Below are 21,635 nucleotides of genomic sequence, written 5' to 3' on the forward strand. Positions count from 1 at the left end.
GTTGTCGGTCTAACTGCTCCATATACTGTTGGAGTTTAAACTCTAACAATGCAACATATTTTATGAGCTTATCGTATGTTTTGCGTGTAAAACCTTATTCTGCAAAGTAACTAGTAACTCCAGCCATCAGATAAATGTAGTGGAGGAAAAAGTAGAAAGTTTCACAAAATGGAAATACTCAAAGTGACAGAACCTCAGAATTGTACTTCAGTACAGTACTTGAATACATGTACTTAGTTACTTTCCACCTCTAGTCACTTCTAGTATCAGTACTAGTATCAGTGTTAGTGTTAGTATTAGTATTAGTATTAGTATTAGTATTAGTGTTCTCCAGCTTTTTCTCAACAGCTCATTATCTGCCTGTCCAGCAGGTCGTATCCCAGAATGCAGTGGTGTCATGGGATGAGACTCTTCCTGCATTCCGGACCAACAGCTGCATGAATCAGATGTTTTCCATCTTCCTGTCTGTGAGGATGAAACGCACAGCGGAGCCTGAAAACCAGGTCTCATGGGGATGTGAGTCGACCAGCCGGCCCGCTTCCAGGTAAAAACAAAATTCCTCTCCATGTGGCTCAGGAGGAGGAAGCTGCTGCTGCCGAATATTCCTCTTCTCTTCTGTCTTTTCTGAAAGTCTCTCTGGATGCGAGCGTCTGCTGAAGTCCTGACATGGAAATACTTCACAGAAGAGGCAGAGATACCACTTCCTCCCTCAATAGACCAGAATGCAATGCAGCCAGAGGACATGTTGGGCAACTCTCACTTTTTCTCCACTGGAAAACCTAACCTGCTGCTCTCTATACCTCCATGTAAAAACCGGAGTGAAGTTAGGTTGATATTGGATATATATATATGTTATTTGTTTTTCAATAACCTTCAATAACTTGTCAGGTGAACAAGCAAAACCACATTAATGAATATATTTGTGATTCCTGGTAGAGGAAGAACAATTTACAACCACTGGATTAAATATTGGAGAAATTTTTCTTCTTATGTATGAAGATTCAAATTTCAACAGCTTGTTTCCCATATGAACTGGAAATCACAGACTTAATTCATTCTGATCTTTGACATTTTTGACATCCACTTCTCTGATACAGACTTCGGCATCCACTTGACAGGTGGTTCTCAACCTGGGGTTCGGCACCCCACAGGGGGTCGTGCAGATAATTGTGGGGGGTCGTGAGGAGATTTATGGGATAGGGAAAAAAAAAATTTCTTTTTCTCAAATTTTTGCTTTTTTCTTTTCTTCAGCCTCTTGGCCTCGTCATTCTTTCTCTATGCTGTAACACCAGCAGGCACGAGCCAAAGAGGCTGAATGATTTTCTGTACAGGATGAAGACGGAGGAAGAGTTACCGCCCTGCTGCATCTTTTGGTAACACTTCATTTTCCAGGTCAGCAATTTCCTAATAATTTCGTAGAAAGTAACTGTTATTCTTGGACTTATTTCACCCCTGTCAGCAGCTTTATAACCCCATAATTTAATTTATAACTTATATTTTAAACTGTGCAATACTAAATTCCGGTAATAATTTTGTGCAATAGTTTAAAAACAAAGGGGAAGGAAAAAAGCAGGAGTGAAAGGCCCAGCCACTCCTCCTCCCCCACACCCACCCACAAATTTCTTATTTTTCTTATTTCTATATTATTGTTGTTATATATTGTAGTATAATGCACATACTTTACATATTTTTATTTTATTGTAGTATAATGCACATATTTTACACATTTTTATATTTATTTCTTATTTCTATTTTTCTTATAATTTCTCTATGCCTATATATATTTCTTTTCTAGAATGTGAGCAACTGCAACGAAACCCAATTTCCCCTCGGGGATCAACAAAGTATTTCTGATTCTGATTCTGATTAATTTCTTAGGAAGTTTCCTGGAAAGAACCATGAAATTATCTACTAGGGAAAATAGAGAAAGAGTTCAATGGTAGCTGGTAAGTTCCTCCAATTTCTTCTGTTGTTTCCAAGACATGAAATGATGTAGTAGTTATATAGAAAATTCGAAATTAACTAAAATTAATTAAGAATTCAACAAATAACTATATTATATAATTATATGAATAATGACTTCTTATAATTGACCTCTGCCTATTATTGTTCCAATTAATAGTTTATAGTTTTGCAGTTCTTTCCAGGAAATTCTTACAGTATCTTATCGACTCTCCAGACTGCTGACAGTTTCTATATAACTACTGCATCACTTCATGGTTCTTCCAGGAAACTTCCCAAGAAATTAACAGTTCCTTTCTAGGAAATTATGAGGAGATTGTGTTTCCCATCTTTTACCATTAGAGGAAACAGCAGCATCACACCTGAAGTCGCCACAGTGGGTGAAGAAAACCCAGCGGGTCCAGGACAGGCTGAACAGGGGAAGTTTATGATGAGATAAATATTAAACTGGGGGAGTTTATGGGGCACATGTGTGACGGCTGGCCTTGTGGTCGGGCCCCACGCTGCTGTATTGTCCCAGAAGAGAATAAAACAGCATGAGGGACGGGGGGAAGGGGTGGGGGGTGGGGGGGGGGGGCAAAGCTTGTTGAATGAGCCAAAGACTGAGAAGAGCAAGGAGAGCGGCAAAACGTAATTTCTCAACATTTCATAAAAAAAAGAGAAGATCCATTTGATTGATCTGAGTATATTCCTGACCTTTCTCTACAGGAATATGACTGTTAGGAGAAGTTAATGTGTTACATTTTCAATATACTTCTTCTTCTATCTTAATGGGTCAAACATGGCAGCAGCAGTGCCAGGTTAGGTTCTGATACCTACAGTATAGTGAGACAATAACTCCAAACCTTCCCATGAAACCCTCCAAAAACAACAAGAGGGCTTCTGGGAAACGACTAGTTCCTTCAGCCACGACGACTTCCTCCCATAACGGATAAGATCAAAAGCTCTGAAGAAAGCTAGTTCACTTCAATTGTGCTCTTCCTGCATTAAAATAAGAGAAGAAGACTGGAACACCTCCGTCCACAGAGAGAGGATCTAACGTCAACATTAAAATAAGAGAAGAAGACTGGAACACCTCCATCCACAGAGAGAGGATCTAACGTCAACATTAAAACAAGAGAAGAAGACTGGAACACCTCCATCCACAGAGAGAGGATCTAACGTCAACATTAAAACAAGAGAAGAAGACTGGAACACCTCCATCCACAGAGAGAGGATCTAACGTCAACATTAAAACAAGAGAAGAAGACTGGAACACCTCCATCCACAGTGAGAGAGAGGATCTAACGTCAACATTAAAACAAGAGAAGAAGACTGGAACACCTCCGTCCACAGAGAGAGGATCTAACGTCAACATTAAAACAAGAGAAGAAGACTGGAACACCTCCATCCACAGAGAGAGAGGATCTAACGTCAACATTAAAACAAGAGAAGAAGACTGGAACACCTCCATCCACAGAGAGAGAGGATCTAACGTCAACATTAAAACAAGAGAAGAAGACTGGAACACCTCCATCCACAGAGAGAGGATCTAACGTCAACATTAAAACAAGAGAAGAAGACTGGAACACCTCCGTCCACAGAGAGAGGATCTAACGTCAACATTAAAACAAGAGAAGAAGACTGGAACACCTCCGTCCACAGAGAGAGGATCTAACGTCAACATTAAAACAAGAGAAGAAGACTGGAACACCTCCGTCCACAGAGAGAGGATCTAACGTCAACATTAAAACAAGAGAAGAAGACTGCAACACCTCCGTCCACAGTGAGAGAGAGGATCTAACGTCAACATTAAAACAAGAGAAGAAGACTGGAACACCTCCATCCACAGAGAGAGAGGATCTAACGTCAACATTAAAACAAGAGAAGAAGACTGGAACACCTCCATCCACAGAGAGAGGATCTAACGTCAACATTAAAACAAGAGAAGAAGACTGGAACACCTCCATCCACAGAGAGAGAGGATCTAACGTCAACATTAAAACAAGAGAAGAAGACTGGAACACCTCCGTCCACAGAGAGAGGATCTAACGTCAACATTAAAACAAGAGAAGAAGACTGGAACGCCTTCATGTCACAACATCAGCTGAACTCTGGTGGAGTCAGATCACCAAAACAAAGTTTGGCGTGTCTGTTCCCATAGCAACAACAAAACCCCCGGAAAACTATTGAACTTGAAATCCTCCAAAACAGACTGTTGGGGGTGTGTCTGTGTGTGTGTGTGTGTGTGTGGGGGCGGGGGGTTTCTGTCCTATTTCAGTGACCTTTGACCTGTGGAATTATAGACCACAGGATACAAAGACTCGTCTTTGTTCAAGACGTCCTACAACTGTTCTAATTATCGCCGACTGATAAGTGTGTGTGTGTGTGTGTGTGTGTGTGCATGTGCGTGTGTGTGTGTGTGTGTGTGTGTGTGTCAAGGGGAGGGAGGGGAGAAAGGAGAAAAAGACAGCACTACCTTGTTGTAGTAGTGGAGCTGTACTGTGTGCCACTGGCTGTCGCTGAGTCCGCCCATCACCAGGGGCGACACGATGGTTTTGGTTTCTCCTACAGGGAGGGAAGAGGAAGAGGAAGAGGAGGAGGGAGAGGGAGAGGAAGAGGAAGAGGGAGAGGAAGAGGAAGAGGAAGAGAGGTTTATCCACAGCAGCTCACAGCAGGTTCAGTGCCTTGCTCATGGACGCTGGTTGGTTGTAGGAATCTAACGTGTGACCTTCCGGTTACGGGACGTCTCTCTAACCCAGAGGCCGCCCTGCTGCCAGGGAGCGAGGAGTTAGAGTTAGGGCTGAACGATTTTGAAAAAATATCTAATTGCGATTATTTTGACTGATATTGCAATTGCGATATGATTTGCGATATTAGAGGGAATGATCATTTTTACATCATTATTCTCATTTTCATTGAAAAACGTATTAAAATGATTATGGTGTGATTTTTGCGGGGATCTGCACCAAACAAAGATGTTTTCTTAAGTCTGTAGAATATGATGTGTAGGCCAGGACATCTCTGCAGCACGACAATATTTCATTTAAAATGGTATTTTGACACATTTCGCCTTTAACAAATATTGCGCCTCCTGCGATTTGAAAATTGCAGTAGGCCATATTGTGATTTTGATAAAATTTCGATTAATTGTTCAGCCCTAGTTAGAGTCAGTTTGTCTGTGAAGCTTTAACCTGCGTTCACACTGTGAGCAGCTTGGTTGTTCTGACTGACAGTGGGCGGGGCCAGATGTGGGCGGGGCCAGAGGCTCTGACTGCATCTGTTTGGAACAGGAAGTAATGCAGTTTTCACTGTTTTGGCAATAAAATCACTTCAGAGCTTCAACCCATCAATGGATCAACCGTCCTCCAAGCTGTTTGAGACGTTTCTTCCTTTATTCTGTCTTTCAAAAACAATTAATAGAGATGGGAAGGAAGCCATCTTTGACACTTTATATGTCATGTATGTATAGTGGTTGTTTCCATACAGTTTTAATACTATTTTTCTCCCTATGATACATATGGTACATATGTCTTAGTTTATGGTATTTTATTTGTGTTATTTAATTTTGTTTCATGGTATTTTATTGCTTCTATCTTCTGTCTTACCTTGTGTTCTATGTGTTCTATGTGGGCTTTATTATGGGTTTGAACCCATCTGACCTCTGACCTTTAATATGAGAGCCAGTCATCCGGGAAGGCAGCAGGTTGGTTTTCAGTTAATGGTTATTTATATTAGAGCAGGAACCGCCTCCCGAACCAGCAGACTGTAACACACTGCTGCGCTCTCACTTTCCCAGGTACCTGAGGCCGGGCTGCGTGACCTCTGACCTCTGACCTCTGACCCCTCCTCCACACCATGATCCAACCCTCTAATGAGATTCTGCATTCCACACATTTAACTTTTTACTAACAAAAGACTTGTAGGTACAGAAGGGGACTGTGTATCATTTAATAGTATTTAAGGATACAATTTTTACTGATATTAAATTTAAACACAAATTCTGACTTTTGGCCTTAAAATAATAATATTAATAATAATGTAAAATAAAATAAGAGGAATAAAACGATCCTATCAACAAAACAATCAGCTATAATAAAGAGAGGCTCTATTAACACCTACAGCTCGTTAACGCTGACTCAGTGAGATTCAGAACCCATACAGGACTCCCAACAAACAAATCAATAATACCACAGAAATGATTGATACAGAAAGGATTGATCAGTGAAGGTGGAGGTGCAGAAAGCGAGCGTCTGACCGGCTGAGAAGGTGAGCTGGATTTGCTCCTCGATGATCTCGATGGCGATGAAGTCGTGTTTCTCATTGAAGCGACCGTTATACAAGAGAAGAGCGTTCCTCTGTCTGGTAGCAAACCTGAGAGAGAGAGAGAGAGAGAGAGAGAGAGAGAGGGAGAGGGAGAGAGAGAGAGAGAGAGAGAGAGAGAGAGAGAGAGAGAGGGAGAGGGAGAGAGGGAGAGGGAGAGAGAGAGAGAGAGAGAGAGAGAGGGAGAGGGAGAGAGAGAGGGAGGGAGAGAGAGAGAGAGGGAGAGGGAGAGAGAGAGAGAGAGAGAGAGAGGGAGAGGGAGAGAGAGAGGGAGGGAGAGAGAGAGAGAGGAGAGAGAGAGAGAGAGAGAGAGAGAGAGAGAGGGAGAGGAGAGAGAGGGAGAGAGGAGAGGAGAGAGAGAGAGAGAGGAGAGGGGGAGCGAGAGAGAGAGAGAGAGAGAGAGAGAGGGAGAGTGAGAGTGAGAGAGAGAGAGGAGAGGAGGAGAGGAGAGGAGAGGACAGGATGATTGATCGTTCCCAGTTTCATCACACTGGGAAGAAATAAGCATCTGAACTTCTGTGGACATTTTGGGAGGGATAAACCTAAAAACACAAACAACACCTGAATGTTCCACAGACAGGTGAGCAGGAAAGATTGAAAACGATCACACCTGCAGTTTGTTTGCTTTGGTCTGAACCGTAGTTAAAAAGTTTACTTTGTAACATTTTTGTATTTGGTTAATTTAGGTTCACACTGCCCAAATACAAGAGAACCAGGGCTTGAAAACAAACATCACATGACTCAGAAGTAGCTTGTTCATTGGACAGAGTTTTGTCATCCTGTGAGGTTAAAGATTTTGTCAGCCGGGGAGCGGAGGAGTCCAAACAAATCCAAATCCAGTTCCTGTACAGACTTATCTGCGCTCTTTGCTGTAATTTACCATCTCTGGTCTGGTCTTCATACCAGGTAAGAACACATGAAGAAAAAGTTGAATATGAGCATCATTCAGACTGCAGTTTGTAGTCTTAAATCATTTTGTTATGCTCGGCTTTCCAAGCATGAGCGACTGTTGCCTATCAGATGTCAACATCCATCCTTATACCCATAAAACCATTTGGATCAACAATTGAACAACAAACAACAGACTTATAAAGCCAGATGTTTTGGGGTCGTTTCCTGTAGTTGGTCACTTTTTCAGGCGTCTCGGTGCTGTTATTCGGTGCCACCTGAGTTCGACTGGCATCTCACCTGGATGAACCGGACTAAAGGAGGAAACACACCGAAGTTCGATTGACCCGGTCCAGACACGCTTGGTGTGAACGCAGACAGGTGCTGTTTATTCAGCCGCAGACTTAATTCGGCTCATTCACTACCCAGATTTTCCCAGCTGGGATTTGAACCACCGACTCAAAACCATTCTAACCAGACCGCTGCTGCCGCCTGATGAGAGCGAACTGCACTGACAGGGAGAGAGAAAATGGAAAAGGGAGGATGGAGGAAAATAACGGAGTGAGAGGAAGTCGGGAGGAAAAGGAATGTGGAAAACGAGACAGATAGAGGACGACGGCGAGGACGCTGGGGACGGAGCGCCGGGACTTGAACCCGCGTCAGTCAGGGGGGAACGGCAGCGGCGGTACGGCCGGCGGAGCGGAGAGTTCAGACGGCACCTGGCCCGAGGGCAGCGGGGCAGGAAACCAGACGACTGAACAAAACACCTGCGGCGCTCCGGCACACGGCGTCACGTCCTGTTCGCTTCTTTCTGCTTTTCATTTTCCAGGGAATGAGAGACGGACACTAAGCAGACAGACCGACGGGTCGTTTAGCAAATCTCAAACGTCACTTTTAATCCGCTGTAACTGGATTTCAGAAGTGGACGATTTCTACGCTGCACCAGATCGGTTCACTCACGCATTCAAGCAAAATTTGACCGATAAAAGTCGCTTTTTGAACTGTTTGAGCAAAATTCAAAAGATATTAATTTGCTTTTTAGGCATTTAGCTGATGCAAAGCAGCTTACAGTGAGTGTAACAGGAGAATATGTTAAATTCCTAGATTGTCAACAGAATACAATACAATAATAAAGAGGTCAAGGGTCAAAGCCACCCAGACAACACTTAGAAGTCCCTAGAATAATCACATATGCTAGAGAAGAGTCAGGAAAAGAAATAACAGCCATGGTGAAAACGGAGGTAGGTGGATTTTAGCTTATTGTGTAATTGCACTTATTGTACAACAGCTTAGATCAACCTTTTTGACTTGTGACCCTTAAAACGAAGTGATGCCTACTCACTCCAAAGACAGTACAACCAGAGAATGATTTTCCCTTTTCAGGTTGTTTCATTTGATATCAGAGAAGGCCTAGAGGCTGCAAACTATTCAGTATTTCACAGGAGAAAAGCAAAAATCTGAGAAAAAAACTGAAAAAATAGACATGATCATGAATTTGCATGATAGAAATTGTGTTGCGACCCCCTGGGGGGTCCCGACCCCCAGGTTGAGAACCACTGGCTTAGAGTATAAAAGCTACAAAAAGATGTTTCATTGAACCCACAGTAGGAAAATCCTTTATTACTAGAGTGCAACACTAAAACAAGGCAGAGTGAGGACAGAGGATGAACTGTGAGGGTAAACTGGAGTGTGTGTGCGTGTGTGTGTGTGTGTGAGTGTGTGTGGGGTGATAACAGGATCCTGTGGGGGGTCAGGTCGGTCTTCCTCGCTGTGTCAGCAGCTGTTTGGTAAAGCGAGGGTCTGCCTCGACACGCCCGCCCCGAGAGACAAAGACCTCCGACCGGCTGCTGTTTACCGGCTTTACTATGGATACTGCATTCCTGCTCATCACACAGGCAGCAGTGACTGTATCTGCAGCGGTGCGTCATCTCTGATCTTATCGTTTGGGTGTGAGTGGAGGCCTAGAGAACCCAACACATCCAGGTGTGAATGAACTGGAGCACAACAGGAAGGCACACACATGGAGCATTCTCACATGAAAGTAACTCAGCGACACAGTTAACTCTGTCGAATTAAGACCGAAGGCTCGGTCACGCCTGATTTCACCCAGCAAATTATCTTCGCTCTTCACTGCCACGATTAGAGACTCCTCCATGTTGGATTTCCTCTCAGAGGTCAACAGGCACAAAGCAGCATTTCTTCTCGGTCGTGGCCGTGCAAATTTGTGCGATTTTACTGGTTTGAAGCAAGACGACGGCGCTTTCTGACCAACTGTTCTGCCTGAATTTCTTCAGATGACCTCCGTGAGCTGGAGACGGAGGTGCGGCTGCGCGAGATTATGGCCGTACAGTTACGGTAAAGACACACTGCAAGCGGTTTCACCAGGCATGATGGGATAGCTGGCGGCGCGGGGCAAGCGGGCAGCATGGTGGGAAAAGTTGAAATCAGTGAACCCCTTTAGCCCCGAGGCGGCAAAAAATCGCGTCCCGGTACCCAATCAGTAAAATTTGGTTTTGGGATTTTTTTTTCCAAAACTGTAAGAACCCTTTTTAACAATGGCACCCGCTCCATCATATTAAAATATGGTACATCCCGTAGATTTAATGTGTCACGTGGTATTAGACAGGGTTGCCCAATCTCTCCCTACTTATTTCTAATTGCCTCTCAACCCCTAACTCTTCATATCCCCAACAGTGCTTTACAAGGGTTTTCAATTGCAGATAGACATATTATCATCAGTCAACTGGCAGATGACACTACACTTTTCTTGAGGAATGCGTCTCAAGTTCCTCTTGCAACAGACTTGATTAAGAACTTTTCAACAGCTTCTGGTCTCTGTCTAAGAGACCAGAAGAAGACGATAATCACTGCAAACACAGCAGTATCTCTGCAGATAAACGGCTGCAGCAACAGCAACGATTTTCCTCCGTTGATCCATGGCAGAGAATTTAAAAAACTATTACCTTAGTTTGGTACTTGGATCTTATCAAAACGCTTACCTGAACGACAGCGTGAAGTGGAATCTCTGCCGCAGGCCTCTGAAGGTGATGAAGGACTGTCCCGGGAAGCTGCGGGTGGTCATCTCACAGTAGGGCATCTGGTACTGTCCCGGGGGGCACTGGCACCTGAACCCCCCCACCAGCAGGTCCACGCACTTCGCCCCGTTCTTACAGACGCCCGGGACGCAGCGGCCGGAGCGGGAGTCCACCTCACACCGCTCGCCTGGACGGGAGGAGGAGAGGTTTCACATCAGCTGCTGCAGGGGATCGAACCTGTGACCCGTCAGTTACAGGACAGTCTCTCTAACCACTAACGCTTTACCCTCACTGATAGAGACGTATGAACTGGTTGACACATCGCTGCTGCGGGGATCAAACCTGTGATCTTTTTACAGGACAGACTCTCTACCCATTAAGCCACCTGGTTATGATCTTGTGTGCCTTTTTTTAAACATATCGTTATTTTTTATTCTTTTTTTCCCCTTTAATGTATTTTCTTTGTTTTAAATTTATATCATTCTTACATTTTTTTTCTTTTTCTAGTCTACTGTTTTTAAAAGCTTGTTCTTGTTGTCTTGTTTTGTGTGGACCGCATGAAGAGCCAAGCCAACAGCTAATGAGGATCCAAATAAATAAACCAATGAATCTTATTGGCTACCACTCTCTTAAAACTTCACATTGTCTATCCTGAAATGCAACAATCAGAAGCAACAATATAACAATCTGACTGTTATTCCTGATTATTCCTGTGTTATGTAGCATTACGATGTGCTGTAACTGAAAGTGTTTTAAACTCTTTGATGTGTGAAACTTCTTCCCAGCTTCTCCTCCCACTGCCCGGAAACATGATGACAAGACTTTTATTTTCTCCCACACACACAAGTTCAATCCCCCCCCACCCCCCCCACCCCACCCCACCCTACCCTCCTCCCCTTTATTCAGGCATGTCAAAACAGACTCGGTTGTGGGCTTGATGCTCAGCGACCCGGACTGACCGCTGATCTGGTTTGGGATGGAGCGGCTTGTGGCGTTCTGACAGCAGGACAGCGATGCGTCTCTGAACAAAACACCCGTCACGCTCTCCACGCCACGTCACTCCAAAACGCTATATAATCCATTTTGGAAACATTTTGGTATAGCTGGAAATCATTAGTCAAAATTTCATGTACAGATAATTCAATCTTCATTTTTATATTTCTCATCTCGTTCATTGCTGTGTTGTTTCTGCGCTGCTCTTCCCAGAGATCACCTGTCAATCAAACAGTGTGGGGGCGGGACTATGACGTCTTTTTGCTCGGGGGAAATTTCTGTTGATGAAGTTTACACTACCAGTCAAAAGTTTGGACACATCGAACACATTTTTCTATATTTTTACACATTTTCCACATTTTAGACTAATAGTAAAGACATCAAAACTATGAAATAACACAAATGGAATTATGCAGCGACCAAAAAAGTGTTAAACAAATCAAAACTATCTTATATTTTAGATTCTTTAAAGTAGCCGCCCTTTGCCTTGATGGAAAGGCTTTGGAAAGAAATTCATACATAGGATCAACTTCACTATTTATATTTGTCTAAGAAACTAATTTCAAGCATTTAAGCAGAAGCCTTTAGATCAAAATGGCTTTAAGGGAACTGTCCAAACTGTTGACTGGTAGTATATATTAATGTAGGTGGCGCTCTTTTCTCTGATGGACATATTGGCTATTACAGGGATCAAATCTGTGACCTCTCAGTCACGGGACGGTCTCTCCACCCAGTAAAACCCCCTTCTTGTTCAATAGTAGGGGAAACACTGGTATGTAAACTGGAACTGAGATTTGTGCATTTGAGTTCATACATTTGGTACCGTGAGGATTAAGAGGTAATCCAGCTGGCTTGGGTAAATCTGGAAATCACTCAGGGGGCTTTTGGGACTTTCAATGTTACTCAAAGAAAGGATGAAGTTAAACATGAAGGAGAGACAAGGAGAGACAAGTTTCCCACAGGTGAATACTCAAAACTTATGCCCTTACAAAGCCATACATACCACAGAGACTTGGAAGCCGTTACGTCCTGTGTGTACAGTGTCTAATGTCGCAAATTACCACGACAAGATGTGAATAAAGAGGACAGCTGGTAATTTTACGCAGTGCCGAGTTCCAGCTCTGCAGCAGATAAAGACCTGACTGACTGGAAGACGGATAATCTTCAGTTCGGACAGAATTAGGAGGGATCTTTTTTCCTGAAAGTGTTGGAAACCTGAGGAAGGGACTGTCGGTTTAGCCTTCAACAGCTTCTGTTTTGACTTGAGTATCCCGGAGCGAGGCAAAGAGCCTTCAAAGGCCGGAGGGCGGCGGTGTGATGAGCGGGTAATGGTCCTGTCAGCGGGTCCTGCCTCTTGCCTCCAGGCCTCGGCTGGAAGAATATCAAGTTCTAGGTAGGAATGGCGGGGCTCCGTGCCAAACGCCGTATTCCCATTTTGGAACCAACACAAAGTTACCTGATGCTCATTGCTCAATATTTCAGCAAATAAAAATCATTGCGTTGTCGTAAATGCTCCAATTTTGTAAGCAAAGTGTTCCATATAACTAATAACATCAATAATATGCAATAGTGTTTGATTTTAATGCCAGCGAACCAAACTCTTCAACTGCTGCCAATGGAGATAATAGTTCTATTTGAAGTATAAGGCAAGTTAGGCCACGAGATCCCATCAGAGCAAACAAAGTCCTTCCAGGTCTACAGGTCTATGTGTTGCACAGTAAGGCGGGATAGGAGCCACTTAGAGGCAAGGAGAGGTCAAGTGGTGTCATACAGGACTGAAGAGGGATGTTAAGTGTGGCATAAACATAAACCGCTAATAGAAAAAGGGAGAAAGGGGGTGAGAGGAATAAAGAGAGAGACAGAGAGAGCAAACAGAAGGACGAGTACAGGCTGATATATGGTTCTGTGTGTAAGTGTCGCCATTGCTACGCCGTTGCTATGCCGTTGCTATGCCGTTGCTATGCCGTTGCTATGCTGTTGCTATGCCATAGGTGCGAGCATTTATAGTTCTGCGTTGGTGATTCTGTGCGAAGACCACCGACACCCTGGATGTCTGTGTGGTGCTTTGTTAACACAAATTTTAATAACTTTAATAACAGAAGAAGTACATTCTCTGAAATGCCATGAGTAATCTGATAATCTTTATAATTTGGGGATGAGGTGAGTTGCGATCCTCCTCAGCTCGTCTCTCTTCGACCTCCATGTTGTCTTCACTACAACGACATCAACCGGATACAAGGAGGAGGAAATACGAAGCGGCCAATCACAGTTCTTGCTGTCTTGCGTCGCTCTACACTGCAGTTACATTTTTTGGAGAGATGCACGTAAGCTCCGGCGACACTTCGACGCAGAACTATACATGAGCTTTAAGTGGAAGAATAATAAAATAGTGATGAACATCTGTGTATCTATCCATCCGTTTCTCTGCCCACTCACCTGTGAAGTTCTCCAGACACTCGCAGGTGAAGCCTCCCTCCCTGCTGCGACACTTGCCGTTGTTCCGGCAGGGCGAGGAGTAGCACAGGTCGATCTCCGTTTCGCAGTAGTCGCCCGTGAAGCCGGCGGGGCAGCGGCACCTCAGGCCGGCCACCGGGTGGATCGGCCTGAACAGCACCGTGTCCGACGCCACGAACGGCGCCGTGCTGTCGAACCTCAGCACCGACACGCACTTCATGTAATTCTCACAAGGCTCTCGGAGGCAGATGTTGTCGTCGAAGGGAAGCACGCGCTGGGTCGACACGTGGGCGAGCAGCGTCCGGTTCAGGTAGATCTGCTCCTGGAGCGCCTCGGAGGGGAAAAACCGGTCGGCGGCGCCTGAGGAGCCTCCGAAACCGGGGCTCGGCGACCCGGAGGGCCGCAGGGCGGAGAACGTGACGTTGAGGATGCTTCCCTCCACGTGAGTGTCGTTCTGGATGTTGAAGACGAAGACGCCGTCGCGGCCGGTGGAGAGGACGGCCGCCACGCCGTCCATGAAGAGGGAGAGCAGCGGGGACAGGAAGCGCTCCTGCCACATGTTGTCCAGGCGGACCGTGATGCTGTTGGTCAGCATGTCGTCCGTGATGATGGAGACACGCAGGGTGCAGACCGCCGTGACGTGGTGGACGCCGTCTGAGAGGGGAAGAGGCAGAAAACATCTTTAAAACTGTGGAAGACTGCAGGGAAGTATAAACTCTTCATGTTTAACGTACACACATCCTGGCATTAACTAAAGTGATGGTAACACTAAGGGTCACTAAGTTAAGGGTTAGTTTAATAAGCATTAACTAACCCTTAATTAACAGTTAACTAATGTGTAATTTACTAATGGTGTTCATGTTAACTAAGGTATTAATTTATACATTATTTAATAGTTTATAAAGATGACTATTAAATAATGTATAAATGAATACCTTAGTTAACATGAACACCATTAGTAAATGATTACCAGACACATTAGTTAACTGTTAATTAAGGGTTAGTTCATGCTTATTAAGCATGAACTAACCCTTAACTTAGTGACCCTTATTGTAAAGTGTTACCAGTGAAGGTGTGACAACGACAGATGAACCAGATGTCATGAGTAACACAGTATTCACGTTAGATAATGCTGGTTGTGACTCACTTTAGTTAACGCCAGGATCTGTTTCAGTAATACATGAAGAGTTAGAGCTTAATGCAGCTGTTTATTCTGCATTTAATATGACCTCATCTTTGTTAATGTCACTGTTCATGCTCAATTCATGTTAGTAAACACATTAGTTAACATTATTAACAAACATGTACAACAACATGAATTAATGCAGTTGTTCATGTGCATTTAACATTAAGTCATCTTTGTTACTGTTGTTATTAATGTTAGTAAACATTAATTAAACATGGATAACAACCGTAACAAAGATTATTCATGTTGTTATTCATGTTTAATTAATGTTAGTAAATGCATTAGTTAACATTAGTTAATGAACACTTAATATAAAGTGTTGCAGGCATTTACTTGACACTCTGACCCAGAGCGACTTACAACACAATAAGCTTCAGTTCCTCCACCAAAAATTACAAGCAACCAAAAATCAGGAATGCAAAGGTCAGATCCTTTATAATACTCCTCTGACCACAGGAGCATCATGAAGGACTGCTGGGAAAAGAACTGATAAGAGCTAAGGAGAGACAGAAGAGGATTTATTTTAGAGAGAGTAACCTGAGTTATATAGTTCATATAGTTCATATAGTTCATATAGTTCATATAGTTCAGAAAGCTACAAAAAGACAACAGACTTGCAGGAAGGACAGCCAGTTAATGACTAGGGCTGAACGATACTGACAAAAAAATCTAATTCTAATTATTTGACAGAATATTGTAATTGTGATTTAAACTGCGATTCACATCATCACGTTTTTCTTGTCATACATTTTTTAAAATTGTTAAAGAAAAGTGATTTTGTTAAATAAACTAGACGTCAGTGTGCAGGAGTTACTGAGTTTGAGTCTGATGAAAGGTTTTGATTCATGGACCAAAGATTACCTGCAGCTCTAAAACTTCACTAATCCAGTTTGGACCAAACTCTCTCTAAGAAATTAACTGCAGCTTCTGAGAACTGGAAATCTGCAAAAGTTTATATTGCGATTTCAATGCTTTTTGGATTAATTGTAATTACATATTACCAGATTTACTCTCTTGAGATCTAAAGTCTACACTCAAAGCTCACACTGTTAAATCTGAGGTCAATTAATTGCAATTGCCAATCATGTATTCAAACCAATATTTACATTATATCTAAGGCAGGCGCTCATATCCAGAATGTCACAATGATTGCAACGGAAGAAACAGTCGAAGAAGACTAAATTCTTGCATCATCAACGTTACAAGTAGCAAACTAGTAGCAAAGAGTGTAAGGTTGAGATTAAAGTTAAAGTTGAAAAATCATCTGTAACAGAATGAGTGCTAAACAGAGAAGAACCAGCAGGAACCATCAGGGATTCTGCTAAAGTCTGAGAGGAGTGAAGAGTGAGCTGAACGGGGCGAAGGCTGTTGTTCTCCAGATTGTTGAGGCTTTGTTAAAGTCTGGACCCCCCCCCCGCACCCCCAACACACACACACACACACACACCAGCCCCCCACCCCCTCTGTCAGTGTGTTATAATTACCAGACAATAAGGACAAGCTTTCCACTCTGTTACACTGTCCTCTCTCATACTGTCAACTGGGGCAGCAGACACAACAAAAACACATTGCACACACACACACACACACACACACACACACAGGAGGGTTCCTCAAGGTTCTATATAGAACCATAATGACTCAAAGAACTGTTGAAGATTTGTTGAAACAATATACAGAGATATCAGAGAATTGCCTCGATTCTTAAATTGTTCTTTACAGCACCATAAAAAAAAGAGTGATGCTTCCCTCACTCTTTCGTCTATGTATGAATACATAAACATTCATACATAGACGCAAGACGTACACACACACACACACACACACACACACACACACACACAAAGGGTAAGCAAGACCTCAATAGCAGCTGGCCATACAGATAAAGGATTAGGAACAAAAGGCTTTTCACCATAATTACACCAAACGTGAACTTGGCCGAGTATTTCTCTCTTCACAGGCCGTAATATGAGACCAACTTTTGTCCTCAAGTTTTATTCTTAAATCTGGAAAATCTTAAATCTGGCTCCGAATCAAATCCTGCTCATCTCGGTGTTAGCAGCTTAGTGCCTAAAGCTGCCCGCTTCAGTCTCTCAGAACCAGCTGAGCAAGCTGCATGTTCTTATTCATGTTGTGTGAAAGGAAAACACGTAAAATACAATTAGCATTCCTCAGCTAACCGCACTGTAATTTGTTGTTATCGCCTGTTTTAAGTGGATGGAAATCATTCTAACTTTCTTTGTGGAAAAACACTTCAGTTAATGTAGCAGACAAATCCAGACAAACACTCTTAGATATAAAACTTGATATTTAGCTTTTCAAATATGTGTGATGTCACATCACTGGCCACTGGGCTGAATATAATGTAAAACTATCACCATCCAATTGTTCTCCTTTTTGTTTTACACTATATTTTCCATGATCCTTGTTTTCCTTTATTTTTCTGTCTTTTTTTACTTTTTTTTTTTTTTACTTATTTGTATATTTATATATTCATATAGGTAGGCCTACAGTACATTTTTCTAAAATGTATTTACAATGTATTTACTTATATGTTTATTTGTTATAAAAGAGCATTATATCATTGTATATGGATATCTGTTGAAATGCTGAAACAAAGATAATTGGAAGAGACATTGTTAGCTTAACTAGTATTCATCACTAAAACCAACTGATCAACAAGCTATGTTATGAGAACCAATGGGCAATGCTAGCCACAAGCTAGCTCATTAGCATGTGTGTGGTTCGAATTGGTTTCAATGGGAAATGCTAACAACACTAACAACATTTTCCAGGCAGCAGAAAGACAAACGCTGAAACTTTTCTGCTGACATCATGAAAAATGCCTTCAAACATCATAGAAAAACTCAAAATCATCAGTTACCAAAAAAGTATTTTAAAATCCTTTTCCATAAGATGCAACAGGTTTGATTTTTCCCGACCCATATTACAAACAGACCATAATATGTCTGTGGGGGTTGATAGGACTGTTGATCAATACTAATGACTCAACATGAGAACCTGAGATTTCTGACTCAGTCTCTGGCAGAAGAAGCTCAGTGACACTCGATTTCAAAATAAAACACGAACCGTCAGAAACGACTTTTGTCCCAGGCTCATTTTCTCATTACTTCTGACTAAAAGCACCTGAATACACAAGTCTTTGTTGTTGTTAGCCCCGCCCCTCCTCCCCCTCAGTCGGTTCCCGCTCCAACACCTGTCACTCATCTTGATGATGTCATCTAACCTGAGGCTGAGGTAACAGCATCCGCTCACGCCCCGAAACGCCCCGAAACGCCCCGACATCACCGAAGAGACTGTTTCTGGGAAACGGAGGATTGATACTGAAGAACAGATGTGGATCCTGTTCAGTTACTGAGACTTTAATGTGAAAAAGTTGCTTTGAAGCTTTAATTCATCCATCTAGTGTTAATGAGACTGAACAGGTTAGAAGAAGAAAGCCTGGAGGAACAATTTATCTTTACTTTATCAGTGCTTTTATTTTGCATAAATAGTGTAAACAACGCTGCCAAAAACCTCAAAATGTTGGAGTGAAATGGTGAAAAGTGAAAAGTCAGTTACTCAAGACATACAGTATATAAACAAATGTAGTTTTATCAGTCAGGTTTACCAGTACATGGGATTTGAATTTCAAAATCAACTTAAAAGTTTGTGTCCTCCTGATGTGCACAGACCGAACAGTAATGCAAGTTTAAATATATAATAATAAATAATATATAACTGCACATCAACAAACCATCGGCTGTTACAGCGACCAAACTATTCATTCAATCATTTTCCATATGTGCTTGTTCCTATTCAGGGTCATGGGGGGGGCTGGAGCCAATCCCAGCATGCACTGGGTGGAAGGCAGGAAGACACCTTGGTCAGGTCAGGGACAGCAGGAAGCAGCGCTGATATGAACAGATTTGTATCCTTCACTTTCCAGTAAACCAAATTTAAAAAAGCGAACAGACAGACAGGCAGACAGACAGACAGAGAGACAGACAGACAGGCAGACAGACAGACAGACAGACAGACAGGCAGACAGACAGACAGACAGACAGACAGACAGACAGAGAGAGAGACAGACAGACAGACAGACAGAGAGACAGACAGACAGACAGACAGACAGAGAGAGAGACAGACAGACAGACAGACAGACAGAGAGACAGACAGACAGACAGACAGACAGACAGGCAGACAGACAGACAGACAGACAGACAGACAGACAGACAGACAGGCAGACAGACAGACAGACAGAGAGACAGACAGACAGACAGACAGACAGACAGACAGACAGACAGACAGACTCTCCCATTCATTCCTATGGACAGATCAGAGTCTGCAGTCAGAACGGACCAGACAGGAATCAAACCCACGGTGTGACAGCTGAGACAAAATGTTTCAGATTCTTACTTCACATGGAACAAACAGGACAGGACACACCGGGTGTTGTGGATCTTGAACCTGCGACCTTTCTGTTACAGACCGGGACCCACATACTGCAGAGTCTGTCTGCCCAGAGTCCTGCTGCAGCTATCTATCTATCTATCTATCTATCTATCTATCTATCTATCTATCTATCTATCTATCTGTCTATCTATCTATGTATCTATCTATCTATCTATCTGTCTATCTATCTATCTATCTATCTATCTATCTATCTATCTATCTATCTGTCTATCTATCTATGTATCTATCTATCTATCTATCTGTCTATCTATCTATCTATCTATCTATCCATCTTTACATTCCCAACAAACATGACACTTTCTCAAGTTAGAGGAAGCATCACATGTCTCATGGATGTCATTTCTTATCACTAATGTCTTCTTCCTGCTTGCTTGAGGCAGAAAGATGAAGGAAACTGTAAATCTCTGTTCCTGCATATTCTTCTTCATGGCTTTTCACAGCCAGCGGTGTGCAGGAGGAAGACGAGTTCAACATCCAGCCAGAGCAGAACAACACTTTCACAACGGTAACAAATCACATTAAAAACCAGAAAACCAGAATCTAAACTACAATCACCAAGATCAGATGCAGCTCGTCCAGCTGCATCTGATCTTGGTGATTATAGTTTATATTCTGGTATATTCTCTTACCGTTGTGAAAGTTTGTAGCGTTCAGATTTTTACCTCCAATTCATCTGACTGAAAACTGACATTGAACACGTTGGTGAACTTTGGCAGATTTCAAAAGATCCAGCTACAGCAGGTCAGTGGGCCAATATTGTAAATGTCATATATTGTATGGATATATTGTGTGCAAAAAGACAAGGGTGAAGAATATTGGGATGAATGGGGACATGCTGGTCCCAGGACAGCTGACCCAAACTGACAGACTGACACGATGCTGAGAAACAGGATTATATTCTATATTCTGGTTGATACAATATTCCTTAACAAGAACCTGCGATAAATATAATTTGGTGGTTTGTTTGACGTTTTTTCTTCTTTTTTTCAGCTTGTTTAGTTAATGATGGAAAATTGAAATGAAGAATCAAGTAAAAAAGAAAAAAAAAAGAACAAGAAAAGAGGAAAGTGAAAGCTGGAAACTGGAGCTAAAAAGCAGCTAAAGTTCCTCCTGACTCTCCTGACTGAGCACGGCTTCAGGTTCAAGACTTTTCTGCTCAACTAAGGAGGAAAATGAAAACCAGTTTGGTGCCACAGCTCGACTGGTACATGGTCTAGTCTGGGAACGGTGATAAGAAACTATTCTATCTGCTTGCTGAATTGCAGTGTAGTTCACTTGCCTGTGCATTAGGGCTGCAACTAATGATTATTTTCATTGTCGATTAATCTGTCGATTATTTTCTCGATTAACCGATTAGTTGTTTGGTCTATAAAATGTCAGAAAATGGTGAAAAATGTCAATCAGTGTTTCCCGAAGCCCAAGATGACGTCCTCAAATGTCTTGTTTTGTCCACAACCCAAAGATATTCAGTTTACTGTCATAGAGGAGTAAAGAAACCAGAAAATATTCACATTTAAGAAGCTGGAATCAGAGAATTTTGACTTATTGTTCTTAAAAAATTACTCAAACCGATTAATCGATTATCAAAATAGCTGGCGATTAATTTAATAGTTGACAACTAATCGATTAATCGTTGCAGCTCTACTGTGCATGTAAACAAACAGTGAAATAGCCCTGAGCAATTAGATAACATAAGAGTTTGAGGCCATGCTTACTTTTAATTATAGAATAATAATAATAATACACGCAAAGCTACAGATACAGAACAATAATGAAAAGGAAAAGACACTGTAAGCGATGGAGCAGTGAGATCCAGAAGAAAGAAACATATTGCTGACTTCTTTCATTATTGTTGTTGAGAACTTTTTTTGGTCTGAACTACACAGACGTTCAATGTTTTCTGGAAGATAACCAAGAAAATCTATATATATTTTCTCTGCCATGACAGAGAGTGCCGTGCAGAACGAAGACAGAGCATCGACCGCTTCACCGCGGTTTAATGTGACAGCTGAAACATGTAAATCATAATAAGTGGGTTTTTTTTCTGAGAAGAAGTGCCAGCGACAAATGAGCGTAAATTCACGGCATTCAGGGGGGAATTTCCAAAGACAAAAAAAAACACAGTTGAGGTGATTTCCAGACTCAGCAGTTTATCCCTCTGCTGTCTGTCCGTCTGCTGCCGCTAAAACGACAATAATTATTATGGAGAGAGGAGAGAGGAGAGAGGAATGTGCTGCAGTGACTTCAATTTCCATCGCGCCTTCGTATTCTTTGAGATAAATAGTCAAATAGCAATTAAGAAAACCACTTTTTGAAATCCCCCCCCCCCCCCCAAAAAA

The 21,635-nt window shown here is 42.4% G+C and overlaps 1 protein-coding gene across 1 annotated transcript in view; it reads right to left on the reverse strand.

Annotated features, from left to right (window-relative positions):
• The window catches only part of LOC139919910 (cadherin EGF LAG seven-pass G-type receptor 1), a 65,980-nt gene that overhangs the window by 34,274 nt on the left and 10,071 nt on the right, over nucleotides 1–21,635 (reverse strand). The window contains exons 2-5 of the mRNA XM_071909787.2: nucleotides 13,617–14,288; nucleotides 10,152–10,374; nucleotides 6,200–6,315; nucleotides 4,421–4,509 (exon numbers count right to left, since the gene is read on the reverse strand). Coding sequence (XP_071765888.2) covers nucleotides 4,421–4,509; nucleotides 6,200–6,315; nucleotides 10,152–10,374; nucleotides 13,617–14,288 — 1,100 coding nt within the window. The remainder of the gene's footprint in view (nucleotides 1–4,420; nucleotides 4,510–6,199; nucleotides 6,316–10,151; nucleotides 10,375–13,616; nucleotides 14,289–21,635) is intronic.

Source organism: Centroberyx gerrardi, chromosome 4, assembly GCF_048128805.1.
Source record: "Centroberyx gerrardi isolate f3 chromosome 4, fCenGer3.hap1.cur.20231027, whole genome shotgun sequence".
Classification (NCBI taxonomy): domain Eukaryota; kingdom Metazoa; phylum Chordata; class Actinopteri; order Beryciformes; family Berycidae; genus Centroberyx; species Centroberyx gerrardi.